At 50.1% G+C, this 25,269-nt stretch overlaps 5 protein-coding genes and 4 non-coding genes across 10 annotated transcripts; 8 read left to right on the top strand and 1 right to left on the bottom strand.

Annotated features, from left to right (window-relative positions):
* Positions 1 to 1,002: 1,002 nt before the first annotated feature.
* Positions 1,003 to 8,106, top strand: Senp3 (SUMO specific peptidase 3). The gene is made up of 11 exons (XM_026390487.2): positions 1,003 to 1,252; positions 2,056 to 2,772; positions 3,711 to 3,950; positions 4,032 to 4,143; positions 4,510 to 4,657; positions 4,773 to 4,820; positions 5,225 to 5,302; positions 6,605 to 6,742; positions 6,925 to 7,008; positions 7,124 to 7,174; positions 7,600 to 8,106. Exons 2-11 carry the CDS (start codon positions 2,067 to 2,069, stop codon positions 7,708 to 7,710), a joined length of 1,716 nt encoding a protein of 571 aa, XP_026246272.1. The 5' UTR covers positions 1,003 to 1,252; positions 2,056 to 2,066; the 3' UTR covers positions 7,711 to 8,106.
* Positions 8,107 to 9,009: 903 nt separating this feature from the next.
* On the top strand, positions 9,010 to 15,284 carry Eif4a1 (eukaryotic translation initiation factor 4A1). Its single transcript, XM_026390489.2, has 11 exons — positions 9,010 to 9,067; positions 10,410 to 10,458; positions 10,882 to 11,014; positions 11,438 to 11,577; positions 12,740 to 12,908; positions 13,246 to 13,355; positions 13,629 to 13,772; positions 13,852 to 13,989; positions 14,095 to 14,184; positions 14,432 to 14,511; positions 14,635 to 15,284. Exons 1-11 carry the CDS (start codon positions 9,045 to 9,047, stop codon positions 14,777 to 14,779), a joined length of 1,221 nt encoding a protein of 406 aa, XP_026246274.2. The 5' UTR covers positions 9,010 to 9,044; the 3' UTR covers positions 14,780 to 15,284.
* On the top strand, positions 11,047 to 11,183 carry LOC113184071 (small nucleolar RNA SNORA48). Its single transcript, XR_003300940.1, has one exon. It is a non-coding gene; the product is annotated as a small nucleolar RNA SNORA48 (small nucleolar RNA).
* LOC113184070 (small nucleolar RNA SNORA48) lies at positions 11,847 to 11,989 on the top strand. The gene has a single exon (XR_003300939.1). It is a non-coding gene; the product is annotated as a small nucleolar RNA SNORA48 (small nucleolar RNA).
* Positions 13,013 to 13,155, top strand: LOC113184074 (small nucleolar RNA SNORD10). The gene has a single exon (XR_003300942.1). It is a non-coding gene; the product is annotated as a small nucleolar RNA SNORD10 (small nucleolar RNA).
* On the top strand, positions 14,222 to 14,361 carry LOC113184077 (small nucleolar RNA SNORA67). The gene has a single exon (XR_003300945.1). It is a non-coding gene; the product is annotated as a small nucleolar RNA SNORA67 (small nucleolar RNA).
* A 363-nt stretch (positions 15,285 to 15,647) lies between the features above and the next one.
* Cd68 (CD68 molecule) lies at positions 15,648 to 18,066 on the top strand. Its single transcript, XM_026390567.2, has 6 exons — positions 15,648 to 15,966; positions 16,050 to 16,492; positions 16,628 to 16,747; positions 16,864 to 16,942; positions 17,027 to 17,197; positions 17,702 to 18,066. The coding sequence occupies exons 1-6, from the start codon at positions 15,921 to 15,923 to the stop codon at positions 17,833 to 17,835; spliced, it is 993 nt and encodes a 330-aa protein (XP_026246352.1). The 5' UTR covers positions 15,648 to 15,920; the 3' UTR covers positions 17,836 to 18,066.
* Positions 18,067 to 18,200: 134 nt separating this feature from the next.
* Mpdu1 (mannose-P-dolichol utilization defect 1) lies at positions 18,201 to 22,369 on the top strand. 2 transcript variants are annotated; one of them, XM_026390619.2, is made up of 8 exons: positions 18,202 to 19,312; positions 20,634 to 20,699; positions 20,876 to 21,008; positions 21,300 to 21,385; positions 21,504 to 21,622; positions 21,778 to 21,888; positions 22,038 to 22,182; positions 22,288 to 22,369. In XM_026390619.2, exons 1-7 carry the CDS (start codon positions 19,210 to 19,212, stop codon positions 22,161 to 22,163), a joined length of 744 nt encoding a protein of 247 aa, XP_026246404.1. In that variant the 5' UTR covers positions 18,202 to 19,209; the 3' UTR covers positions 22,164 to 22,182; positions 22,288 to 22,369. The 2 variants fall into 2 exon arrangements, with proteins under 2 accessions (XP_026246402.1, XP_026246404.1); XM_026390617.2 differs by lacking the exon at positions 22,288 to 22,369 and having other exon boundaries at positions 18,201 to 19,312; positions 21,504 to 21,888; positions 22,038 to 22,171.
* Positions 22,370 to 22,970: 601 nt separating this feature from the next.
* On the bottom strand, positions 22,971 to 24,316 carry Sox15 (SRY-box transcription factor 15). Its single transcript, XM_026390620.1, has 2 exons — positions 23,772 to 24,316; positions 22,971 to 23,133 (listed from the first exon to the last, which is right to left on the bottom strand). Exons 1-2 carry the CDS (start codon positions 24,314 to 24,316, stop codon positions 22,977 to 22,979), a joined length of 702 nt encoding a protein of 233 aa, XP_026246405.1. The 3' UTR covers positions 22,971 to 22,976.
* Positions 24,317 to 25,269: the final 953 nt, after the last annotated feature.

Genomic DNA, 25,269 nt, shown 5'->3' with positions numbered 1-25,269 from the left:
GAGGGAATCATTCCGCCTGCTGGCACAGTCCACTAAGCCTCTCTCATCTAGGGAAAAATCTCAGTTCCTAATGCCACACCCCTCTTCAGGTACCCTCTGAAGAAACTGTATCTATTGGGCCCCATATTCCGTCACTATTTCCAGAGATGTATCTATTATGCGTCCGTCTGTAGGGCGTGCCCGATGACGAAGGTCCTTTTGCGACCACATTACTCTTAGGGTCCCAAGTTTTTTGTTTGGTACTGGGGACTGAACCCAGAGGCGCTTTACCACTGAGCGACATGCCCAGCTCATTTCCATTTTGAAAGACAAGAGTATTGCTAAGTGGCTAGGGCCTCCCTAACTTGCTAAGGCTAACCTCGAACTTGCGAGCTCCTGCCTCAGCCTCTCCAGCCGCTAGGACTACAGGCGTGCGCCACCGAGCCCAATCGGGTCCCAAGTTATTCCTTTAATACTCTCCATTCCCCTAGCGTGGCAGGCTAGACTGGTGGTCAGATGATCCTTGGATGTGTCGTACGCACTGGCTGGTGTTCACCTCATTCTTTTGAGCTCTTTTTGCTCGACAATCGCTAAAGTAAAATAAAAGAATTAAGTCCCCTAGTATTTCGCCTCAAGACGCTCCCTGTGTCAGGACCTCCCTTCCCTGCTGCCTCTGCCCTGACGCGCCCCACTGGACAAGGGTCTAGGGTCCCCCAGGCTGAGGCCCACGAGCACCGAACGCAAAAGGGCGTGAATCGAGACACAACACGCAGGCGCAAACAGCGGAGCTGTGGGGCCGGCACGCGCGGCCAGGTAGGGAGGTGTGCGCAGGCGCAGCCTGGCGTAGAGCTCGGAGGCGGGACGCTCCCGTGGCGTCTACGTTCTCCGGTAGGCGGGACTGGGCGCGTGGAGGCGGGACTGGGCGCGTGGTGGCCGCGCCGGCGCCGTTCGCCGGGTGTGACGTACTAATTGTGCGCCGCCAGCGCCGGTGGGCCTGGGGCTCGCGGGAGGGGAAGGAGGAGGAGAGGGGGGGAGGAGGTGGTGGTTGTGGTGGTGGTGGTGGTGAAGGAGGTAGAGGCTGAAGCCGAGCAAGAGGCGGTCGCGGCGGGGTCGCGCGGTGCGCGGCCCAGAAACCCTGTAATCCTGAATTGAGACGGCTGCGCCTAAGGACAGCAGGAGTGGCGGGGCCGCCGCCGGCGCCGGAAAGATGAGCCGGGAAGCCTGAGGCGGAGACGCCCGCCCTCGGGCCCGTCCGCCCGGCTTCCCCGCTCCGGTGAGGACGCCTCTTCCCCTCCCCCCGCCCTGCCTTGGCGTCCCATTGCTGAGCCTCGCTCCTACCGAACAGGGGCCAAGAGGCCCTCGACGGGGCGTCTTCAGCCCCTGTGAGCCTAGCTGTCCAGTCTTACGGTGCTGGGACGCATTTTGGTCCCCGGGGATGGGGTAGGAGAGGGGGCTGGGCTGACCTGGCTCACGTGGCTCAGTTCTGTCCCAGTACCTTGATTCGGTACCGTAAACACCGATTCGGTTTTCTTTTAGTTTCCTTCAAAATTGTTTCCCTTTCATCAGATTCTGACCTCTGAGCCATATACCTAGCGCCTCCATTCCCACCTGTGATGACCTTAGAGTGCTCACCCCACTGCGCCGCATTAATTCCCAGTCTGGACAGTTCACCTGTGAAAGTTGTATTCTCTCCAGATCCTCTGCACCATGTCAGGGATTTTATATTGGGCCATCTCCACTAGCAAGCTCACCTTTATTAGGCTCTCAAAGAACACCTGTTTATGTTAAAATGGAGAGTGGAGCCTGGAAATACTGGGTTTCACCCAGAGACCTGAGAAATAAGATCACTTAGGCGTGCTGCTTAGCCATTTTCCCTTGCCTCCATCTGAGTAAGGGAGAGATAATGGCTCAGACTCTAAAGGCCTTTTTTGTGGACCACATTAACTAGGAAGCGCTAAAGATATGAGTTTTACATTTTTTCTCTATTTATTTGCATGTGAATCCCAAGGGCTTGCTGAGGAAGAAGAATCAAGGGCAGGATGTTTGGATTCTGATACTCTAACCTTTGTTTTACAGGGTACTGAAACATGAAAGAGACTATACAAGGGACCGGGTCTTGGGGGCCTGAGCCTCCCAGACCTGGCACAGCTTATTCGAGCCCTAGGAGGGAGCGTCTTCGTTGGCCCCCACCACCTAAACCCCCTCTCAAGTCTGGTGGAGGGTTTGGGCCAGATCCTGGGTCAGGGACCACAGTGCCAGCCAGACGCCTACCTGTCCCTCGGCCTTCTTTTGATGCTTCAGCTAGTGAAGAGGAAGAAGAGGAGGAGGAAGAAGATGAAGATGAAGAAGAGGAAGTGGCAGCTTGGAGGCTGCCCACCAGATGGGGTCAACTAGGAGCCTCCCAAAGGCCTCGTCCTCCCCGCCCCACTCATCGAAAAACCTGCTCACAGCGCCGCCGCCGAGCCATGAGAGCCTTCCAGATGCTGCTCTACTCAAAAAGCACCTCGCTGACATTCCACTGGAAGCTTTGGGGGCGCCACCGGGGTCGTCGGCGGAGCCTCACACACCCCAAGAACCATCTCTCACCCCAGGAAGGGGGTGCAACGCCACAGGTGCCATCCCCCTGCTGTCGTTTTGACTCCCCCCGGGGGCCACCCCCGCCCCGGCTGGGTCTGCTAGGTGCTCTCATGGCTGAGGATGGGGTAAGAGGGTCTCCACCAGTGCCCTCTGGGCTCCCCATGGAGGAAGATGGACTAAGGTGGACTCCAAAGTCTCCTCTGGACCCTGACTCGGGTAAGGTGGGAAAGAGGTGGGGTGAAGTGGGGAGGGCTAGCAGCTGGAGCACCAGGAGACACTTGCTGTGGTGAGAATCAAGCCTAAGGAAAGCAGAGTGAGGGATCTGAAATAGCTGAGAAACATCTTCATTAAACCTCACTTTAAGGGCTGGGGATGTGGCTCAAGCGGTAGCGCGCTCGCCTGGCATGCGTGCGGCCCGGGTTCGATCCTCAGCACCACATACAAACAAAGATGTTGTGTCTGCCGAGAACTAAAAAATATTTAAAAAAAAACAAAACAAAAAAAAAAAAAACCTCACTTTAAGCAGGAAATAAGACTAACTGACTATGCTGGGAAATAGAACCCCTAAGTTGGAGTCCTGTGGTCTTAAGTACAGATGAGAAAGGAAGCTATGGTTTAGGAAACTTATCCACTTCAAATCAGAACTCCAGCATGTACATCTCCAGAGGACACTGTTTACATAGTGGTAGAATGGGACCCCCTCCTGGTAGTGGAGTACATAATCTCTGTTTGTAACATTCTTCCTCAGAATACTTCACCTCCAGAGAACTCCAGCCAAACAATTTAACATCTTTTATTAAGAACTCAAGTATTTGTTGAGCCATTATCATAGGTTGGGCAGTAGGCTACATTCGAAGTGTAGAGTAGTAACATATTCCTGAAATTTATATTTCTGATTCCAGTCTTTTCTTGATTTCCTCCTATCTGCGAATAGGAACTCCTGCTTTCTCTCTCATTAGAACCTCTTGGACATCCTTATTTTATGCTTTATTTTTGGCGGGGGCGGGGGGTGTCTCCTTACCTTGAGGCTTATATTGGTAAATTCTGCTTTGATTCATCCTTTTTGTGGAATTATATTTGTGTGCATTAATCTTCCCATTATTCTTTCAGCTGGGCTAATTTCTCATCCCCATCCTATTTCCCTTGCCTTATAGGCCTCCTCTCGTGTACTTTGCCTAATGGCTTTGGGGGACCACCTGGGTCAGAAGGGGAGCGCAGCCTGGCACCCCCTGATGCCAGCATCCTCATCAGCAATGTGTGCAGCATCGGGGACCATGTGGCTCAGGAGCTCTTTCAGGGTCCTGATTTAAGCACTGGGGAAGAAGCAGAGCGGCCCGGGGAGAAAGCTGGCCAACATAGTCCCTTGCGGGAGGAGCATGTGACCTGTGTCCAGAGTAAGCTCTAGTGGACCTAGCCTCCTTCCCTTGGTCAACTCCTAGAGCAAAGTCTCACTTCCCTCTCTCTCCTCTATCCAGGCATCTTGGATGAATTCCTTCAAACTTATGGCAGCCTCATCCCACTCAGCACTGATGAGGTAGTAGAGAAGTTAGAGGACATTTTCCAGCAGGAGTTCTCCACGCCTTCCAGGTAAGGCTTGAGGGACTGATTCTCTTTAAAGGAGTGCTGGGACCTAGGGGTTAGGAATAGAATGCTTGTTGTTTTATCTCCCATAGGTATGTACTTGGGGAGGAAGAAACTAGAGCTGAAGGGGAGGAATCTGCAGGCAAGGTGTCAAGTCCCTATAAGCCAACTGGGAGGGTTTTCACCTGGGACCCTGAAATATTATGTATTTCATATATCTCTTTCTCGGGAATGGGCCCTTTCAGGTCCTCCAAAGGATCCATGATCAAGAAAAAGAAAGTCATTTTAGGTTCTTATTCTAGGCAGTAGTAGGTATTTCTGTATGCCCCAGCTCCATCATCTCTTGTGTGATTCCACCTTTGGCCTACTCAGAAAGGGCCTGGTACTGCAGCTGATCCAGTCATACCAGCGTATGCCAGGCAATGCCATGGTGAGAGGCTTCCGAGTATCCTATAAGCGGCATGTGCTGACCATGGATGACTTGGGGACCTTGTATGGACAGAACTGGCTCAATGACCAGGTGAGAGGTGGTGGAGAGGCAGCCTGAGTGGAGATTCTGGGAGAAGGGTGTCTGAGGCCCTCTGCATGGGGAAGCCACACCCTCCATGGCAAGTTGCCTCTCATCTTCTTCCCAGGTGATGAACATGTATGGAGACCTGGTCATGGACACAGTTCCTGAAAAGGTAGGTCCAACCACATAGTTTAGTCCCCAGAACAGTGGCAATTCTAAGCAGTTTTCAGTTCATCTCTTCCATTTTATATAAAGAGGGTTTCTGTTTTCTGGGGAAAAAGTGGTAGAAGTTATCCATTTCAAATCTCTAATCTTGGTTCTGGACTTACCAATTCTTTTCCTTTCTGCCAGCCTTTAATGTTTTTCCTTATGGCTAACTCAAAAAGAATTGGGATGGGAACCTATTTTAAAAAACAAAACAAAACATTTTTTCACTCTTAGGGATTTGAAGTGGGGGTTGTTCGAACCAATCTTTAGAGCCATATGAAATGGAGTGGACTAGAAGAAGGGAGGGGAGACTTGGTGGTAGGCGCAGGTCTTTTAATTTCACCCAACTCTATTGTGTCATTGGCACAGGTGCATTTCTTCAACAGTTTCTTCTATGATAAACTTCGTACCAAGGGTTATGATGGGGTGAAAAGGTGGACCAAAAATGTAAGTTATTAATTGATAACTACTTATACAATGCTTTGCTTCTGAAAAATTAGAGTGGTTTTCTATGAGCCCTTTCCCAAGTTCATTCAGTCTTACAAATATTAAATACTTACGTGAGGCAGGAACTGTTATAGGCACCAAGGATGCAGTATTAAATGAGGAAAACTTTTATTTCATTTATATAAATGAGTCCCAAAGAGAAACAGAACATGGTTGAGGAACGCAGGGCCTGTGTGGGTAGCCTATTTGACTGGAGCAGAGTGAACAAAGGGAGAATGATAGAAAAATTGGGGGGGTGGGGATGTGGCTCGAGCGGTAGCGCGCTCGCCTGGCATGCTTGTGGCCCGGGTTCGATCCTCAGCACCACATACCAACAAAGATGCTGTGTCCGCAGAGAACTAAAAAATAAATATTAAAAATTCTCTCTCACTCTCTCTCCTCTCTCACTCTCTCTTTAAAAAAAGAAAAAGAAAAATTGGGTCAGAGAGATCATGTAAGGCACGTAGGATAGGTTAATGAGGTACATTACATGTACCATGAAGCCATTGGAGTTAAGCAGGCTGGTTTTAGTAACAGATTAAACGGGAGCAAAAGTGGAAACTGGCAGACTAGCTAGGAGAGAAGCACAGTAGTCCAGGAGAAGTTGCTAGATGGGAGTGCTAAAAGTGGAGGTGGGGTTGGTTGGGGAGACTGTGGGAGTAATTTCATCTAGAATAAGTTTCACAGGTATAACCAGTAGAATTTTATGACAGGTCAGATGGGGGAAATGAAGAAGATAGAGGAATGGAGGATAATTCCTAGATTCTTGGCCTAAGTGAACTGGGAAAATTGGAAGAGAAGGAAATTGAGATTTTTCTTCTTCATGGGTTTCTCTGCCCTACAGTTGACAGGCGAGGAAATTTCTACAGCATTTTATTTTTATTTTATATACTTACCTATTTATTTTGAGATGGGGTCTCATTATGTCACTCAGGCTGGGCTTGAATTTCCCAGTTCAAGAGATTCCACTGCCTTTCTAGTATTTGGGACCCAATGTTTTGGGACTATGTAGTGGCACATATCATAACATTAGACTCCCCCCCCCCCCCCCAGTGCTAGGGATCAAACCCAGGGTCCTATGCATGCCCTTACCTCCTTTTTTCTGGTTTCCTCTCTTACCTAAACAATCTAATGTCCAGATGTTAAGCCTTGCCTCAAAATGCAAGTGTTCTCTCACTTGTCGTCCTTATGTCCCTTTAGAACCCTTGTGGCAATTACCAGGACCCTTTTGTGTTCTACCTGACCTCAGCTGCTCTCTCTCAGGTGGACATCTTCAATAAGGAGCTACTGCTAATCCCCATCCACCTGGAAGTGCATTGGTCCCTCATCTCTGTTGATGTGAGGCAGCGCACCATCACCTATTTCGACTCACAGCGTACCCTAAACCGCCGCTGCCCTAAGGTTTGAAAGGGGTAGGAGGAATGCGGGAAAAATGTAGGGAGAACCAGTGGCAAGGCTTTCCTGGAAAAATGGTGGGCTTTGGGTTTCTGAGGAGCAACCTGGGCATGGTATTTGCCACTGTCATACCTTGGGTTAAGTTAGGAAGTGTGAGACATCACTATTCTTTTTTCCTACCCACATAGCATATTGCCAAGTATCTACAGGCAGAGGCGGTGAAGAAAGACCGACTGGATTTCCACCAGGGCTGGAAAGGTTACTTCAAAATGGTGAGTTTCCATGGGGAGGGGTATGGGGTGATGATGAGGGTAATGGTAGGAGGCAGAAATTGAAGTCATACCCCTGGGAGTCTCTAGGTGAATAGGTCTACCTTTTATTTTCTAGAATGTAGCCAGGCAGAACAATGACAGTGACTGTGGCGCCTTTGTGTTACAGGTAAGCAGATGATGGGGCCTCCTTCTCTTCCAGTTCTGAAGTCATTTGGGTTAAATTTTGGGAGGCTGTTGTCTCATTTGGCTCACAGCCAGCTGTAGAGCAGGGAATAGCCTTATTTGTTAGAACACAGAAACCCTGATTTTTTTGGTCCCCTCTATCCCACAGTAGAAGTGGGCTGCTTGAGGCCCTGGTACAGCTGCCTCCTCAGCTCCTGATTCAATGTTTTATTCCATTTAAAGGCTAGGTATATTATGTACAAAGAACAGTAACATCTGAGCCAGGCTGATTTTGAACTCTAGACCATGGGAGTGTGGCTCCCTCTTATGTGAAATGAGTATAGTCTCTCATGAAATATGTAGCACAGGTTCTGACTTGGGAGGGATGCCCAGTAGATGGTTCTCATGGCCTGCTTTGTTAACACCCAGTACTGCAAGCACCTGGCCCTGTCTCAGCCATTCAGCTTCACTCAGCAGGACATGCCCAAACTTCGTCGGCAGATCTACAAGGAGCTGTGTCACTGCAAACTCACTGTGTGAGCCTCGAACCCCAGGCCCTGGGCCTGTTAATGGGCAGAGGGACCTGGGAGACCCTCCCCAAGATACTCCAGTTCCTTTCCTTTCCTGCCTCTCCCCATCCAATTCCCTTTGGTTTTTTCATATTTAAATGTTTTAATTGATTTCTGTATTTTTTTTTCTTTTGAGAGAATACTTGTTGATTTCTGATGGGCAGGGGGTGGCCATGGGGAAAGTCCTTTTCTCCCTCTCTGCAGGGGAGTGTTGCCTTGTGGCTTGGGTGGAGCAGTCATTCCCCCTTCTATGCCAAGGGGGCAGGAAATCAGTGTGGGGGTGGTGGGCGGGCAAAGGGATTACTGCCTGCCAGATCTTCAAAACTTTTTTTATATATATATATAAATGCCACGGTCCTGCTCTGGTCAATAAAGGATCCTTTGGAGATACATAAGTGGTGGTCTTCCTTAAGGGGCCTCAAACTAGAGGATATGCTCTCTCAGGACTCCTTACAACCTGTGCAGTTAGCTATTCCTTTTGGGATCTTTAGACTGCAGGAGCCAGGTCTCCATACCTGATTCAGTCAGTGCCAACACCCAATCTTCATCACTCAAACAAATCCCCCAACCAGAGTGCAGAGGGCAGAAAGAAGGTAAAGTAGGTAAGCCGCAAAAAACGGGGGAGCCTGAGAAGCTGGGGAAGAGGACGCCAAAGGGATTGGGGAGCAGGCTGGATAGGATTTATGACAGCTACCCCACATGCCTTTAAGCCCAGAAATAGTTCCAACCCTCGTCCTCCCTCCAGCCAGGGGAATCCTCACAAGTCCTAGGATCGTTTCTGATTCTGTCATCCCCATTACTTAGAACACTCCTGGGCGGTGTCGGATCTATCCTTGCTGCCAGGGAAAACAAAACTTGAGTCCTGTGGAAACCGGGAGCACAGGTAAAAGGAAGTGGCAGTCCTGGGAGTCCGGAAGTCCCTTGAGGCTGAGACCTCGCCCCCCTTGCGCGATAGGACCTCCTGAACCACATGACTAAGGCACGATTACCTCCGCACGTGTAAGGGTGCAGGGTCCCAAGATGGCTGCCAGGCCTCGAGGCCTGACTACTCTATGTCACTTCCGTGCCGGCGAGAAAAGCGGACCCATTAGCCAATGAGACTGCGGGGCGGGCCTTCACCTTGATAGGCGCCGAAGCTACCCAATGGTGGCTTCGAGCCGTAGCGCCTACGAGCTAACGTCACGCCGGGTTGCAGAGCGCTGGCAGGCGGGGCCGAGGCGGCCAAGCCAATGCGATGGCTGGGGCGGGGTCGGGCGCTCTATAAGTTGTCGATAGGCGGGCACTCCGCCCTAGTTTCTAAGGATCATGTCTGCGAGTCAGGATTCCCGGTAAGAAAAGCATTTGCAAGAGTTGTGGCTACTTACCCTTCCTTTCCCTTCCGAGGGCCCCGCCGGGGGGAAGCTGAGAGGCCCACCGCCCCAGGCCCACTAGGGTTGCGGGGAAAACCAAGCCGGGAGGACTGATCCGGGGGGCAAGAGGGCAGATCCATGGTCGACGCTGCCATCAGGCCCGAGGCAGAGGGAAAGAGAACCCGGCTAGGGCCGAGCGAGTGAGGCTTATTACGAGTCCTCGATCCGAGGCGATGCCGTGCGGGAAGCCCTGTAGCTGAGTGGCGAGACGAGGTCGCGACCTAGCGTGGGAAAGAGGCAGAGGCGACCGCGACTACGTGGCCCGGATCCGGCCGGTCCGGTTGCCTCACTGTGCCAGGGGAGGGTTCGTGCGCGGGGGTTCCGGAGGATTCTGACGGTACCACTCGCTAGAGGCGGGGGTGCCTGGGTCCTCAGACAGTCGCTCTGTCGCGGCTGAAATGTGGGTCGGGGAAGAAGAAACCGGCCGTTCAGTGTGCTGGTTTTCTTGACGGCCAGGACTGAGCCTAACCCCGAGGAGCGGCCGCGTGAGGCACCAGGAGCCCACCCGGCGCCGGGCGGGCGGGTCCATTTTGCCGCACAAGCCGGGCATTTGGCAAACTGCGGATGGGCAGGTCCACTTTCCTTCGGGGGTGAGCGGCCTGAGGTATGGGAGGGCGACGCCATTTCGCGACGGGGGCGGGCGGGATGTGGATTGTTCCATGGGGGGTGGAGACGCCGCTGGGTGGTCGAGGGAGCGAGCACATGGCGGCCTGAGGGGTTCCCCTCCCCCAGTTTGCTTCGCTTGTAAGTGTTGTGCAATCTCCCCCTTTGCTAGCTCGGCTGGGGCTCATTGTGCGCGAGGCCGCCACCGCCCGCGGCCTCCCACATCCGGGCATTGCGAGGGGGGGGCATCGGCTGGAGGGAGTGGGGGAGGGCGCGGGCGGAGTGACGTGGGGGAGAAGGGGATGTCCTACCCTCGGATCCAGGAGGTGAAGGGCGGGACTTCCGGCGCGCTGGAGGTGCTGAGGGAGGTGCACGCGCTTGGGCTTTGAGCGGCCAGGCCCGGGACACGTGGGCCGGATGGCAGGGAATACATCCGGGCACGGCAAGCGCGACGAGCCTTCTTCCACTCTCTGGGTCTTAAAGGAGGATTAGCCCATTATGTTGGTGGCCGGGCTGGGGTAAAGGCCCGAGTCCGTTTTTTATTTTTAATTGTCTTGAACCGGTGGGAGTTGGAATGAAAGCTGATGGCATCATGCATGGCTGCTTGCTGAAGTGCTTCAGTCAGGCAGGGGACAAAACTCATACCTTAAATCAACAGATCCAGAGACAATGGCCCCGATGGAATGGAGCCCGAAGGTGTCATCGAGGTGAGACTACCAACCTGCTGCTTCTACTCATCAGGCAGTGCCACTTCAGTTTGCTCTAGTTTCTGGTAGTACAGTAGGGACTTGGGCTTCAGTTAGACCAGAACTTGGGATTTATCTAAGTTTATTAGCTTACAAATAGCAAAGCCCCACTCTAAGGTAGAGTTAAAACTCCTTTATAGGCTTTGCAGGGAAACTTAACATTTCTGGGGATGATTATAAAACGTGTCTTTTGAATTCTCCACAAGCCTTATTATTGCAGTTGTGATGTTATGTCAATTGGCTTTTTAGTGATTTCTCAGTTATCTAGAACCAGCTGGCTTTCTTAGAGGGAGAGGGAGTTGTCTAGGTGCTGATGCCAGATTCTATTTGTTCCAAACTCACCTATTTCACTATTTTAAGTTTTTATTTCTTTGCATTCTGCAGAGTAACTGGAATGAGATTGTTGACAGCTTTGATGACATGAATCTCTCCGAGTCCCTCCTCCGTGGCATCTACGCCTATGGTTTTGAGAAGCCCTCTGCCATCCAGCAGCGAGCCATTCTTCCTTGTATCAAGGGTGAGATCTCTGAATCCCAGAATAGATTGGATTGCTCCTGACCTGGGTAGAATGGCATCAGTCTAGTTGGTGGTGATCATCTCATTAGATGGAGCAAAATGATCCCTTATTGATCCCACCTTTACTTTTGGTCCCTGCCCATTTCCTGTTTCATGCCTAGGGCACATGAACTGCTGCGTTTTCTTTCATACAGTTGCGTTGTGATTGTTTTTATAGCCATAGTCTAGTTTTGTATGGTTTAATCCTGAATTAACTAGTACCTTGACCTTGTCTTCTGGTTTTTGAGAAGTAAAGTTGGTAAAACACTTAATTTTTGGTTTGTTAACTATTGGTTGCTTACCTCATGAAGCTGGGGCTTGGTAGTCTTAAATGTGCCAAAATTGTATGCCTTCTGACACATCTAATTCTGGTTTGTCTATTCAGGTTATGATGTGATTGCTCAGGCCCAATCTGGGACTGGGAAAACAGCTACATTTGCCATATCAATTCTCCAGCAGATTGAATTAGATCTAAAGGCCACCCAAGCCTTGGTACTGGCACCCACTCGAGAATTGGCTCAGCAGGTAAGTGTGGCTTTGGCTTCCCTGCCCTCTCTGGAGGACTGGTTTAGAGATGGCAAATATAATCCAAAACTCTGTATTCTCTGACCCATGCTCTGGGGTAGGGAAAATGGATTGATGGCTTCTAGTTCTCAGGATTTGTTGGATTAATTATAAGTTGTTTCTTCCTCCAACACAAACACCACCACTTCTCCGCCCATTTCCTGAGTCAGATAGAAAGGATGCTGGGTGGGGCTTAGCTAGCTGGGCAAGTTTGCCTATTTTATGAACAAACCCCCTGGCAATGGGCAAAGAGACACCTCACTAGTGGTGTTACTCTTATATCAGTCAGGGGCAGAGTAGAAGATAGTCCTTTGTTCATCCTAGCTTGATGCCTGTGTTGTGGCCAGAGCTGTTTCATGCCTAGGGCACATAAGATCCTAAATTGGACTGTTTTCTTGGAGTGCGAGGAGTAAATTCTGAAATGTTCTTTGGCAGATGTAGTGATTATTTTGCTGTGAACTTATGAGGACAAATAAAGTAGACAAGAAATTAGTAGATGCTGGCACATAACCTATAATCCCATCTACTCAGAAAGTCAAGGCATGATTGCAAGGTCAAAGCCAGCTTGGGCAACTTGGCAACACTTTGTCTCAATATAAAAAGAGCTGGTAATGTGTCTCAGTGATAGAGCACTTCCCTAGCATGCATGAGGCTCTGGTTTTAATTATACGATAAGAGTAGAAATAAATTCTAAGGCCCTTATGTTTGGGAATTTTTTTTTTATGTTTGGTGTTAGGTTTTTTTTTTTCCTTAAGAATGAACATGTCACCTAGTTTAGGTTTTCTAGCAATAGACCATAGAAGTGTATCATGAAGTCATGTGGTTCATAAAGCTGGCTGTTGATGGATTCAATGGGTTGTGAGTTAAGAAAGTTAAGGGTCATAACCATCCAGCTTTAAAAACTTAATCATGCTTTGTTATGAATCAGTGTATACTCAGGAAACTGTTCAAATATTGTTTCTATAATATTGAGCAGTGTGATCTTAGAGGGTTAACAACTGTTTCTCACCCCAAAATTAAATTTAATAGTTGTTGGGAAGAAATGAAGACGAACTCATGAAAAATGGGGGGTGGCTGGCACAATTAGAGCTAATATGTAAGTGTCTGTCTTTCTCTGGTTCAGATACAAAAGGTGGTCATGGCATTAGGAGATTACATGGGTGCCTCCTGTCATGCATGCATTGGGGGCACCAATGTGCGTGCTGAGGTGCAAAAGTTGCAGATGGAAGCTCCTCATATCATTGTGGGTACCCCTGGCCGCGTGTTTGATATGCTCAACCGGAGATACCTGTGTGAGTACTATGTTCCTGTCCCCTGGTTCCTTCCTTTTTCTGCATGCTTTCCCCTTAAGCCAAGTCTTATTTCTAAGGATGCTACTGCTTCTTTTAAATGAGTTGCTCTATGATGAACCCCATGCGTGTCATCTGAGCCTGGCTTCCCTGTCATCTTAGCCCAGGTAGTGTTCTACTTCCTAGGGCTGCTGCTATCTGGCTTCCAGGGAGGTCCCAGGCAAAGGATCAGTCCTTGTATTCTGAGAGCAGACTGCCTGCTACTTCCCTATTTTATCAAGAAAATCAAGTGTATTTTGTATTTTTCTGATTATTGTATTTTGGTATTTTCCTACTCTAGCTCCCAAATACATTAAGATGTTTGTATTGGATGAAGCTGATGAAATGTTAAGCCGTGGATTCAAGGACCAGATCTATGACATATTCCAGAAGCTCAACAGCAATACCCAGGTGAGAAAGACCCTAGTCATTTCTAGAATTTTTTTTTTAATGGACAGCATACCTTTATTTTATTTGTGTATTTTTTTTATGTGGTGCTGAGGATTGAACCCAGTGCCTCCCACATCCAAGGCAAGTGCTTTACTACTGGGCTACAGCCCCAGCCCCTATTTCTAGAATTATAGTGTGGTTGGCATAAAGAAAATCCAGTGTCATGTGGCAGGGGAACCATACCAGAATCTGGTCTCACCATCCCTAGCCCTGACTTTTTTTTCCCCTCATTAGGTGGTTTTGTTGTCAGCTACAATGCCTTCTGATGTACTTGAGGTGACTAAGAAGTTCATGAGGGACCCCATTCGAATTCTTGTCAAGAAGGAAGAGTTGACCCTGGAGGGTATCCGCCAGTTCTACATCAACGTTGAACGAGAGGTGGGGCCCGGTGCAGGAGGCGGACCTGATAGCAAGTTGTTGGGTATAGCCCCTGACTGATTTCTCTCCCTACCTACAGGAGTGGAAGCTGGACACACTGTGTGACTTGTATGAAACCCTGACCATTACCCAGGCAGTGATCTTCATCAACACCCGAAGGAAGGTTGATTGGCTCACTGAGAAGATGCATGCCCGAGATTTTACTGTCTCTGCCATGGTGGGTTTTTTTCCCTTGACAGCCCTGTTGTCAGTGCCATACTAATTTTCCCAAAACCCATGTACCTACCTACCTGCTATGTAGAACCTTCTGTATGATTTCTAGCATGGAGACATGGACCAAAAGGAAAGAGATGTGATCATGAGGGAGTTCCGGTCTGGCTCTAGCAGAGTATTGATTACCACTGACTTACTGGTGAGTAAAGAGAAATGCAGAGACCTGAAAGGGGAGAATCCAAGGTGATTCCCTCTCCACGGGGCCAACTAGTGCCTCTCAGGAAAGTAGCAACTTGGAAGAAGACCTGGCATGCCTGAGGTCTGTGGGAGACAGAGGATACTTGATTTCTTTGCCTTCCTTTGGCTGCCTACATGCATATTTAAGTACCTCTGGATGGATCATATCCTTAATTCGCTGGCTGAATTTGCCATCTTTCTTGACATAGGCCAGAGGCATTGATGTGCAGCAAGTTTCTTTAGTCATCAACTATGACCTTCCCACCAACAGGGAAAACTACATCCACAGGTAAGTGTAGATCTGGGATTATTTGTCCTAACTCCTTAGACTAGACCTCTAAGCCTTTTTGTGCTTAAAAGCTTTTGGTGCTCCTTGGCCTATTTTTCATTCCCATTATTATTTTTTCCCCAGAATTGGTCGAGGTGGGCGATTTGGCCGTAAGGGTGTGGCTATTAACATGGTGACAGAAGAAGACAAGAGGACTCTCCGAGACATCGAGACCTTCTACAACACCTCCATTGAAGAGATGCCCCTTAATGTTGCTGACCTCATCTGAGAGGGGCTGTCCTGCTACCTAGCTCCAGCCAGGGTTCAATCCTGGGGGCTAAGGAGCAGCTGGAAGGGGGAGGGAAGGGAGCCAAGGGATGGACATCTTGTCATTTTTTTTTCTTTTTTTTTTTCTTTGAATAAATGTCACTTTTTGAGGCAAAAGAAGGAACCGTGAACATTTTAGACACCCTTTTCTTTGGGGTAGGCTCTTGCCCCAGGCGCCGTCTCCTCCCAGAAAACACTAATCCATGCCCCTAACCTAGTCACCTCCAAATCCCAGAGGCTCTCCCACCCCACTTGAATCCCAAATGATTCAAGGGGTTATAATGTCACAACCTCATTTACTGGACCAAATCTTTGAGGAGAACCCCTAAGTGAGGTTGCCCAAGGGATTGTCCCCAGGTGGGAGGAGCAGGGGAGAGAAAATGGTAGCCATTTTTACATTGTTTTGTATAGTATTTATTGATTCAGGAAACAAACACAAAATTCTGAATAAAATGACTTGGAAACTGCCTGTTTGGGCTTCTCATTTCTTCCCTTCCCTCTCCCACCTGCAAGTTGGGTGTGGTGCAGCTCCCCTTTCCTACCATGCTTACCTTATTTGATATACTATGCTGCCTTCCTATTAAGAGCTGCCAAATAATAGCTATTTCCTCAACTGAAAATGATAGTGTTAACACATGATGGGTTGGGTACACTGTCACAAGTGGCTCACATGACCCCAGCTAAGAGGAAGTAACTGGAGGAAAGGGGAGTGAAAGCCAGCTGTTTTTGCTTTCCGCTTAAATATTGGGGAGGGGCCCACCACTTCTAGGTTAGTCCTTCTGTAACCACTTAACTCCAAATAGATGATCCCTGAGACATACCAGAGCGCCATCTTTACCCACGTGACATCTTTTGACTTTGCCCCGTTACCTCCTACTTAGACTAAGAGCCAATAATCCCCTAACTTGATTTTGAAAACTAATGACTAAGATTGGTGTCTGGAGCTGAGGTGCCTGAGTCAGGTTGGGGGTGGGGTCAGCTTAGTTACAGGAAGTAAGGGACTTTCATTTCCTCCTCTTCCAAGAAAAGGCAAAGGGAATAAATAGGGTTAAACAACTGGTGCTGGCACAGCCTAGCTGGACCTGGGGTGAAGCAGTTCTGCCATGAGGCTGGCTGTACTTTTCTTGGCTTTGTTGGGGCTACTAGCAGGTAAGGACAACGGGGAAACTGAAGGGAGGAGTCCCTGGGAAGGAGCCTGCCCCTGAATTGTGAACTAGTCTCTTTGCTGAAAGCCCAGGAAACAGGGAATGACTGTCCTCACAAAAAATCGGCCACTCTGCTGCCGTCCTTCACGGTGACACCTACAGCTACAGAAAGCACAGCAAACCCTACAACCACTCAAGGACCCACCACCAGCAGTCCTGGAAATACCACAATTCATCCAACAAGCAACAGTACTACCAGCCCTGGACACACGACTGCCACTCACAATCCTGCCACCATCACCAGTCCTGGAAATGCCACAACTCATCCTACAACAAGCAATGGCACTTCTACCAGCCCTGGGCTCACTAGCTCCCCTCACCCAAGACCACCTCCACCCTCTCCAAGTCCTAGCCCAAGCTCCAAGGAAGCTATAGGAGACTACACGTGGACTAATGGTTCCCAGCCCTGCGTCCGGCTCCAAGCCCGGATTCAGATTCGAGTCCTGTACCCAACTCATAGTGGAGGAAAGGTAAAGCTAAAACAGTGAGGAGAGGGCCAAGTAGCAGGAGACAAGTTCAGAGAAAAGAAGGAAAAGTAGAGGGGATGGGGAGCCACAGATGGTAGAGTCATATAGTCTTGTGATTCTCTGCTCTAACTTCCGCAGGCCTGGGGTGTCTCTGTACTGAACCCCAACAAAACCAAGGTCCAAGGGGGCTGTGAGGGAGCCCATCCCCACCTGTTTCTCTCATTTCCCTATGGACAGCTCAGTTTTGGATTCAAGCAGGTATGGTTCTATGAGTTCATCCTCATCCTTCTCTCACCCTCCCATTGTGCCATCCCTACCAACCCCTTGCCTCACTCCTTCCTCTGCTGTCCTGAGCCTTCCTGTTCACCTCCTAGGACTTGCAGCAGAGCCAGAGCATAGTCTACCTGAATTATATGGCTGTGGAGTACAATGTGTCCTTTCCTCAGGCAGCACGTAAGTAAACCTTCCTCTACTTCCTAAAAGACTAAGTTATGGTTGGGAAAGTAGATTGGACCTGACCTTTCCTCAACCCCTCAGAGTGGACATTCTCAGCTCAGAATTCATCCCTTCAAGATCTCCAAGCACCCCTGGGGCGGAGCTTCAGTTGCAGAAATGCAAGCATCATTCTTTCTCCAGCTCTTCACCTTGACCTGCTCTCCCTGAGACTACAGGCTGCTCAGCTGCCCCATACAGAGGTCTTTGGACCAAGTAAGACCTACCTACTCCTTCCCTCCTAGAATATGCCCCATGAACTGGAAGCTCCTTCCCCAGGCCCAATCTCCCCTCCCCCTTTTTTGGGGGGGGTATGTACTGGGGATTGAACTAAGGGGTACTCAACCACTGTGTCACATATCCAGCCCTATTTTGTATCTCACTGAGTTGCTTAGCATCTCGCCATTGCTGAGGCTGGCTTTGTACTCATGATTCTCCTGTCTCAGGCCCCCCCCCCCCCCCCCCCCCGTTTCTGGGATTACATGCATGCACCACCATCCCCAAACCTCCCTTCTTAAACCCCAGACTTCCTTCCTCTCCTGGGTTTGTCATGACTATTGGCAGCTTTCCTCCCTTCTTCAAAATTCTGCCTGATTCCCCCTTTTACTTGCTGCTCCAAGTCATTATGATGAGCTTCTCACCAGTCTACTTAATTTCGGTTCCCCTTTAATCCCAGCTGCCCTCATTGCAATGCCCACTTGCCCTATCTTTTTCTACCAGGTTTCTCTTGCCCCAGTGACCAGTTCACCTTCCTTCCTCTCATCATTGGTTTGATCCTGCTTGGCCTCCTCACCCTGGTGCTTGTTGCCTTCTGCATTTTGCGAAGGCGCCCATCCACCTACCAGCCCCTCTGAACATCTGCCCGGACTTCAAGGCACCAGAAAGCACCCTCATTTCCTCACCGTGCAACTAACTCACAAAGTTATCTTCCTTCCCAGTCTTTCTTGAAGAACAAAAACAGAGATAATGCAATTAGGAGGAAGGGAGAAAGATTTCATTACACATAACAGGCTTCTCCTCCCCAGTAGGAGAGTGGTAAAACCTACTCAAATCTTTGTCCTTCATTTGCCTTGTTCTGCCAGGATTAAAAGCCATGAATTTTTTGTCACATGCCTTTGCGTTTTACATGGTTCAGCTGCAAGGAGCCAAAAAAAGCTGGTGAGAAGGGATGAAATGTGATCAAATGCCCCGCCCATGGGTTCATCTCTCCAAGTCTGGCATAGCAGTTATTCAATCTGCCAGACTACTTCCTCCATTCTGGGGCCACTGGCCCACCCTTGCCTACAACCCAGTGGAGCCATCCATCCTGGCAGCCTTATTCCTGGTCCTCATTACAGGTACAGCAGATAGCCAAAGCAACGCGTAAGTGACTGTAATTTCACTTCCAAAGCAGTACAAGTGGTTCGTAAGAAAAAATTCCCTGTCATTGTGTCCAGGGGTAGGTAAGCAAAGAACTGCATCAACCAGCGTCCGGGTGCTGGGTAGCAGAGAGCAGGGCCCCTGCAAGGGTAGTCCCAATATACGCTTTTCCCAGACAGATGCTGGATCCAATCATTCTTGCTGAAATCCTTGCCCAGCACATAGTGCACCCTCGGACCATCCCCAAAGGAGGTCCCTTGCTAGGTTTCCTGAAGGCTGCCACCTCAGAGCCGCGCGTGGTGGTTCAGGGGCTGCCCTCTCCCAACTAGGCTCTTCCCCCGCCCCTCGCCCCCATGGTCCTTCCTCTTTATTGTTCCGGACCCAGCGGTCCCTGGGACCCGGCCCACAAGACGGAGAAACATGGGGCTCCGACTGGCCTGCTCTTGCCGGCGCCATTGCCTGTAGAGATCTAAAGAGAAAGGGGAATATAAAGGTATAGCGCCCCGCCCAACGCCATTTTGGAGAATCATTCCTTTCCTGTTAACTTTGGACAATATAAAGTTGGCAGGGAGAAGACAAGATGGCGTCTGCGGCGGGGGGGGGGGGGCGGTGATGAATCTTGCTTCCAAATTGGAAGCGTAAACAAAGACACGGAAGGTCTAACTGCGCAGGCGTATAGGTTCCGCACGCTTTAAAACACTCCAAAACGTGGTCTTTGAACTAGCCCTATTTTACGCGGCTGAAGCTGAAGCCGTGAGAAAGAGCCGGGAATAGGGGGCGGTGCAGCTTCGTGGAGGCGGAGTGCCTGAGCACGCATGCGCACTGTATAATGGCGGGCTACGGAGACTGGCGGAAGCTGGTTTTCCAACATGGCGGCAGAGGCAGACGGACCACTCAAGCGAGTGCTGGTGCCGATTTTTTTACCCGAGGAATGCTACGATCAGCTTTTCGTCCAATGGGACTTGCTTCATGGTGAGTTTTATTCGGCCTCCAGTGAAAGTCTTGCTCGATCGACCTCAACCCGTAGGTGGGACCCTGACTGGAGACTAAGTGAAGGCGGTAGCTCCTGCCACTGCGAGTTGGGCGGAAGGCGCTTCTGAAAGGGGCGGAAGTGTCTGGGATTCTGTGGAGGGAAGGCGCATATTTGGGCAATCGGGAGAATCTCCATAAGTACTTTATGAAGCTTGTGCTTTAGCGACAAGGAAAGATGAGAAGACTTTCGTTTTACAAAACAAAATAAAAATGTGACCAAATAACTTAAGACTTTATTAGGTCGTTGGCAGGGTTAACTCAATTCAAAGCTTATGATGAATCAGGTCTTCAGCACCCAAAGGCTCCTGGCACCCCAGTTACTCTCCTTTCAGCCTTCCCTTCTGGGAAGCTTTCTAAATCTGCTCCTGTCAGTTCATGGAACCTCCCTATGCTTGCAGGACATTTTGCTAAGTGCACTCATTATCAGATTGTAATTCCAGCGACTGGGGAGGCTGAGGCAGGAAGATCGCGAGTTCCAAGCCAGCCTCAGCAATTTAGCGAGCCCTAACTCTAAATAAAATATCTTAAAAGAGGTTGTGGGATGTGACTCAGTAGCTAAGGGCCCCTGGGTTCAATCCCCGCACCAAAAGAATGAATCCTGCTGGACCAAGCTCCTGGGGGAAGACTTCAGTGCTAGAGAAGTTGTGTATAGCTAGGGCATAAAATTAGGCCTAGGAAGGGTGGTCAGGAATAATCAGGGTTCTAGAATAAGTGGGTATATGGGGCCGGAGTTGTTGCTCAGTGGAGAGTGCTCACCTAGCACATGGGAGGCCCTGGGTTCTATCCTCAGCCCCACATAAAAATAAATAAAATAAAGGTATTCTGTCCAACTACACTAAAAATGGGTATAGAGGGCTGAGGTTCCTAGCATGTATGAGGCACTGGGTTTGATCCTCAGCACCACATAAAATAAAGATCTTGAAGAATGGGTATAGAGACCTGCCTTTAGAGAGAGAAGCAATGGAGATCCTTGGAAATCAAGCTGAGGAGTTTAGCTGTTAATTTGTAGAAAGAGAATGAAAAACTGGTGGGAGGGAAGGTGTTATGGTAGAAGCTGTTTTGGAAAGTTCCTAGTCCAAATAGGAAATGGTTTGGAGCATTTTCCAATCCTTTGCCTTTTTTGTTTGCCTCCTCAATTCCAGATCAAACTTATTTTTGTGGATATGTGAAGGTGAGGGGTGGGGAAGGAGACAGCCCACTGGAGCACTCCTTGGACTTGAGTTCTAGAGGACTTCTCTGCATCTTTTTTTTCTTTTCTCAGTTCCCTGCCTCAAAATTCTTCTCAGCAAAGGCCTTGGGCTGGCCATTGTGGCTGGGTCACTTCTTGGTATGTATCATAACTGCTGTCAAGGTTGGGGTGGAGGTGCTGAAAGGTCATAAACTGCATGGTTCCCCTAACTGTAAGTGGGGTTAACTGTGCTTCCCAGTCCATTCTGTAGCTGTTGTATCATGCTACCAAGGGGTGGAGGCTTTTCAACTCTGCCCTTCTCATCCTTTCCTCAGTAAAGCTGCCCCAGGTATTTAAAATCCTGAGAGCCAAGAGTGCAGAAGGGCTGAGTCTCCAGTCAGTAATGCTGGAGCTAGTGGCACTGACTGGGACCATGGTCTACAGCATCACCAACAACTTCCCCTTCAGGTGAGGGGTCCATCATTCATCCCCAAGGGTAATTGCCCACAGCTCTAGTGGGAGTTAAGATGAGGAAGGCAAAGGGGTAGAAAGGCTGAAATCCTTCCAAAAATCTAGTTATCACCCACGGAGGTGATGAGAGAAAAGTGAGCATCACAAGACTGCCCAGGATTCCAAATGAGATGGGATTGTAGAGGACAAAGTAATCAGAGAATTGTGTCCCTAGATGGATGGGCCATGGAGGTCTTCCCTGCCTCTTTCTAGGCCCTCCTTTCTTCCTCCCAACTCTTGACTCTGCAGCTCTTGGGGTGAAGCCCTGTTCCTGATGCTCCAGACGATCACCATCTGCTTCCTGATCATGCACTACAGAGGACAGACTGTGAAAGGTGCTGGGAATTTGCCAGGAATAGGCTGCAACTCTTGGGAACCCTACTGGTTATAAGCCTGGGGAAACTGAAGGATGTACAGAGGTCGATGATGACTCCTTGTTTCCTCCACCCCCAGGAGTAGCTTTCCTAGCCTGTTATGCACTGGTCCTGCTGGTCCTGATGTCACCACTCACACCCTTGGTAGTGATTACCCTGCTCCAGGCTTCCAATGTACCTGCTGTGGTGGTGGGAAAGGTGGGTACTGGGAATAAGGCCTTGGCAGGCAGGTGGCAGGTTAAGGGCAGAGTAGAAATGTGGGGTGTCACACTGAGGGGAATGGAGAAATCAGTGACAGGAAAATGGGAAATAGTTCAGGTGACAGAACCAACAGTCTTGACTACCTCCCTTAGCTGCTCCAGGCAGCCACCAACTACCACAATGGGCACACAGGCCAGCTCTCAGCCATCACAGTCTTTCTACTGTTTGGGGGTTCCCTGGCCCGAATATTCACTTCCATTCAGGTAAGTGCACTTTCTGCCCTCCAGAGGGCACTCTAACCTTATCTACCCTTCTCCATTGAAGACTTATGTTGCCCCCTGAGGCTTTTGTCCTTAGGGGAACCTTTCTTGATTTATGCTGAAGGGTGGCCTTCTCTGTCCTTTACAACCAGGAAACCGGAGACCTTCTCATGGCTGGAATCTTTGTGATCTCCTCTCTCTGCAATGGCCTCATTGCTGCCCAGGTCCTCTTCTACTGGAACGCAAAACCTCCCCACAAGAAGAAAAAGGAGGAATAGGGTCGAGCCAGCTGTTTGAGTTGGGAGTCATTTTGTGTTTCTACCCATCCACCCAACCTCAGGGTTCTCCCCATGTGAGCTAGTCTGTTGATGTGACTTTTAATCATTTTCCATTCCTTTGCAGTTGCAACTTCCTGAGCCAGAGTCTGTTTTCGGTGAAAACAGGTAGTGGGAACCAGATCTTTAGAAAAAAGAGGACAGTGGTAGTCTCTCATGCTGACATTTTGATATTAAAGTACCATTCCAAATCTTGTACATGTGCTATTCAGTCATCTTTTTAATTGGCTGAGATTGTTTCTTTAGCAACAGTTTCTAGCTGTTTCCTTATGGGGCAAATGTCTCGCCCTGCCCTCCCACCAACCCTCTTCCCTTCTGGCCCTAGAGGACAGAACCTGAACAGTGGGATGAAGGGAACTGGGGGCTTGTGGCTGGGCCTTTTCCCTCCCCCAGCCTGGCTTGGACTACCTCTTAGACCCCAGTGCTGGGTTGGGGGAAGGGGGACAGAATGACTCAGGCAGGGCCCCAGGGTGGGGTGAGGAGGTTCCTGCTCTGGCAGGTCCAGGCGGAAGGGAGTGGAGATGGCACTGGTTCCTGCTGTAGTGAGAGGAGCACAAATGGAACAATAAAGACAGAGAAGTCGTTTAATCATACAAAACTGTGTTAAGTGTGGTTTTGCTTCTGCTTTCTGGGACAACTGCAAATCTCTGAACTGTAGTCCAACCCAGGAAAAGGTTTACAGCCTGTGGGTAGGGGATTGTTCTGGATTGGAGGAAAGGAGAATGCAGCCCTTATGGGAGGTGTGTGTCCATGGGGTTACAGGTGGGTCAGGGGCATGGCACCAGGATTGTATGGAGTGGGAGAACCTGGGGGTAGGTAGGGGCTATAGGGAGGTAGCAGCTCCCCCTGGAGCCTAGGGTCACTCTGTGGGAGAGAACTCGGCGAGGGGGTCTCCGGTCTACAATGGGGAGAGCTGTAAAGAGAAATGGGGGGCAGGGATTAGAGTTTGCTTCCCTGGTTGGAGGGTCTGGGCAGTGTCTCTAACTCTTATGTGGGGACTAGTCTGACCAGTTGTGAGCAGATAGAGGTAGAGCTTGCCACCCATTCAGCCACTCTGGGTTCAGCAGGCATGGAACCAGAACCTAGGATGGCTTATAGAGCAGTGCAGCCCTGTTGGGGCATGCTCACAAGCTGGTTTGCGTGCTGTGTGGCTGTTTTCCTTTTTTGGGGCAGCAGGCCAGGAAGCGGCAGGTTAGGTTTGGCCTCTCCTTGCCCTGGGGGCTGGGAGAGGAAGCCGGGTCACATACCGGCCAGAAGCAGGGGGAAATGGGGCATTCTGATAATGATAACACCAACACATTCAAAGGTCTGTCACTTGCCCCTGCAAAGCCACCACCACCTCCAAGGCGACATGGATAAGGCCCCCAGCAAAAACTCCAGCCACCAGGACGCTCCCACCCACACTTTACTCACAGGAGACACACAGCCTTCTAAGGGGAGTGGCCTTTGCTGGGATAACCGCCTCCTCCAGTAGAGCCCTCTGGCATTTGCCCCGACCCAGGCCCTAAGAGGGGTTTGCAAGGCTCTTCAACCCACTTCCCAGGCACTTACCTGTAGTTGCCAGTCAGGTAGGCTGTTGAGTAGTTGGGGGGCTGGTACCCAAAGCCTCTGCTCCCTTGGGTGGCTGTGTAACCCGGCCCCCAGAGTGGGACCCCACAGGCCAGGCCACTGCCTCCAGGGCTGAAGTGGGCATTGCCAGAGCTAGAACTTTTGGTTTTCCGCCGAGGTCGGTATTTATAGTCGGGGTAGTCACGCAGGTGTCTGGCGCGCAGCCGCTTGGCCTCCTCTACGAAGGGCCGCTTCTCGTCCTCACCCAGCAGCTTCCACTGTGCACCCAGGCGCTTGGAAATCTCAGAGTTGTGCATCTTGGGGTTCTGCTGCGCCATCTGGCGGCGCTGAGCGGAGCTCCACACCATGAACGCATTCATGGGCCGCTTCACCTTCTCCAAAGGAAGACTCGCGGACACCAAAGGACTCTTGGCACCCTCTCGCTCCTGAGGTCCCGAGGACGAGGAGGTAGCAGAGATGGTAGAGGTCTTGCATGCGGGAGGCTCCAGGCTCCAGGCCTGGGCCTGTGAAGAGCAGGGCAGTGCCATGGGTTCAGGGGAAACCTTGAGAGGGTGTCTTGAATGCCCTCTCAAAATAAAGGTAAGACCCTTAAATGGAAGTGTCTTCTCTATCCTAAGTCGTGATGAAGAAACTCGAGTCCTTTAACGAGACAGATATTACTCCCCACTCCGAAGTCCTGGAAATGGAGCTTTTGCTCCCAAGTTGGCACACTTTCGGGAATCAAGCACACAATCCACTGGTTTTGGCACCCTTATACTGGAGAATTGCTCTACTTTCCTTTTTGCTTCCAAGTCCCCCACCTCCCAGTTCCTTTTCCCTTACCCTCTGCAATGAAGGTCCGGTAATAGGGTGGAGGTAGTAAACCTTTGCTCTGTAGTTGTCAGCTACCAGACACAGGAGGCCGAGGTGGTGCACACCTATCCCACCAGCACTCAGCCGTATGTCTCCCAGGCCAGGTTCAGGATCAGCTTTTAAAGCTGACTCCTCCCCAATCCCTCCCAGAGGCCGTACCAACATCCCCCTCCATTAGGCAAACCCAGGTGTCCTTTTCTTCCCAGCTCCAATACCTACCCTCTGGGCACCACACCCCACTCCCCACCCAAGGCCTAGATGTCAGGCCTTCCAGCCCCAGTGCTACAAATCACCTCCCCTCCCTTTTTAAGCACTGACAATTTGAAGTCAATTCATTTCCACAATGGGGTCAAGTGCTCTGGGCATCAGAAACCCTCAGGGTCAGAGTTATGCTTAGAGAAACTTGGGAAGTCCCACTCCCCACCCAAATCCCTTTTCTGATGCCTATTTCTCCTCAAACCCTGACCTGCCCCTGGGGCAAGAAAGTCAGGCAGTCAAAGGGAGGTAGGCCATTTTTGTTTCCTGAGTCATTCCAGCAGGTGCTTGGGTGATGATTCAACTCTTTTCTCCAGGTGAGAAAACTCAAGCCCTCCCATTTCCAGCCCCCAGATTTCTTCACTGCTACTGA

This window comes from Urocitellus parryii, chromosome 7, assembly GCF_045843805.1.
Source record: "Urocitellus parryii isolate mUroPar1 chromosome 7, mUroPar1.hap1, whole genome shotgun sequence".
NCBI lineage: Eukaryota > Metazoa > Chordata > Mammalia > Rodentia > Sciuridae > Urocitellus > Urocitellus parryii.
Note: the sequence above shows the minus strand (reverse complement) of the source record. Positions and strands in the feature narration are given on the sequence as shown.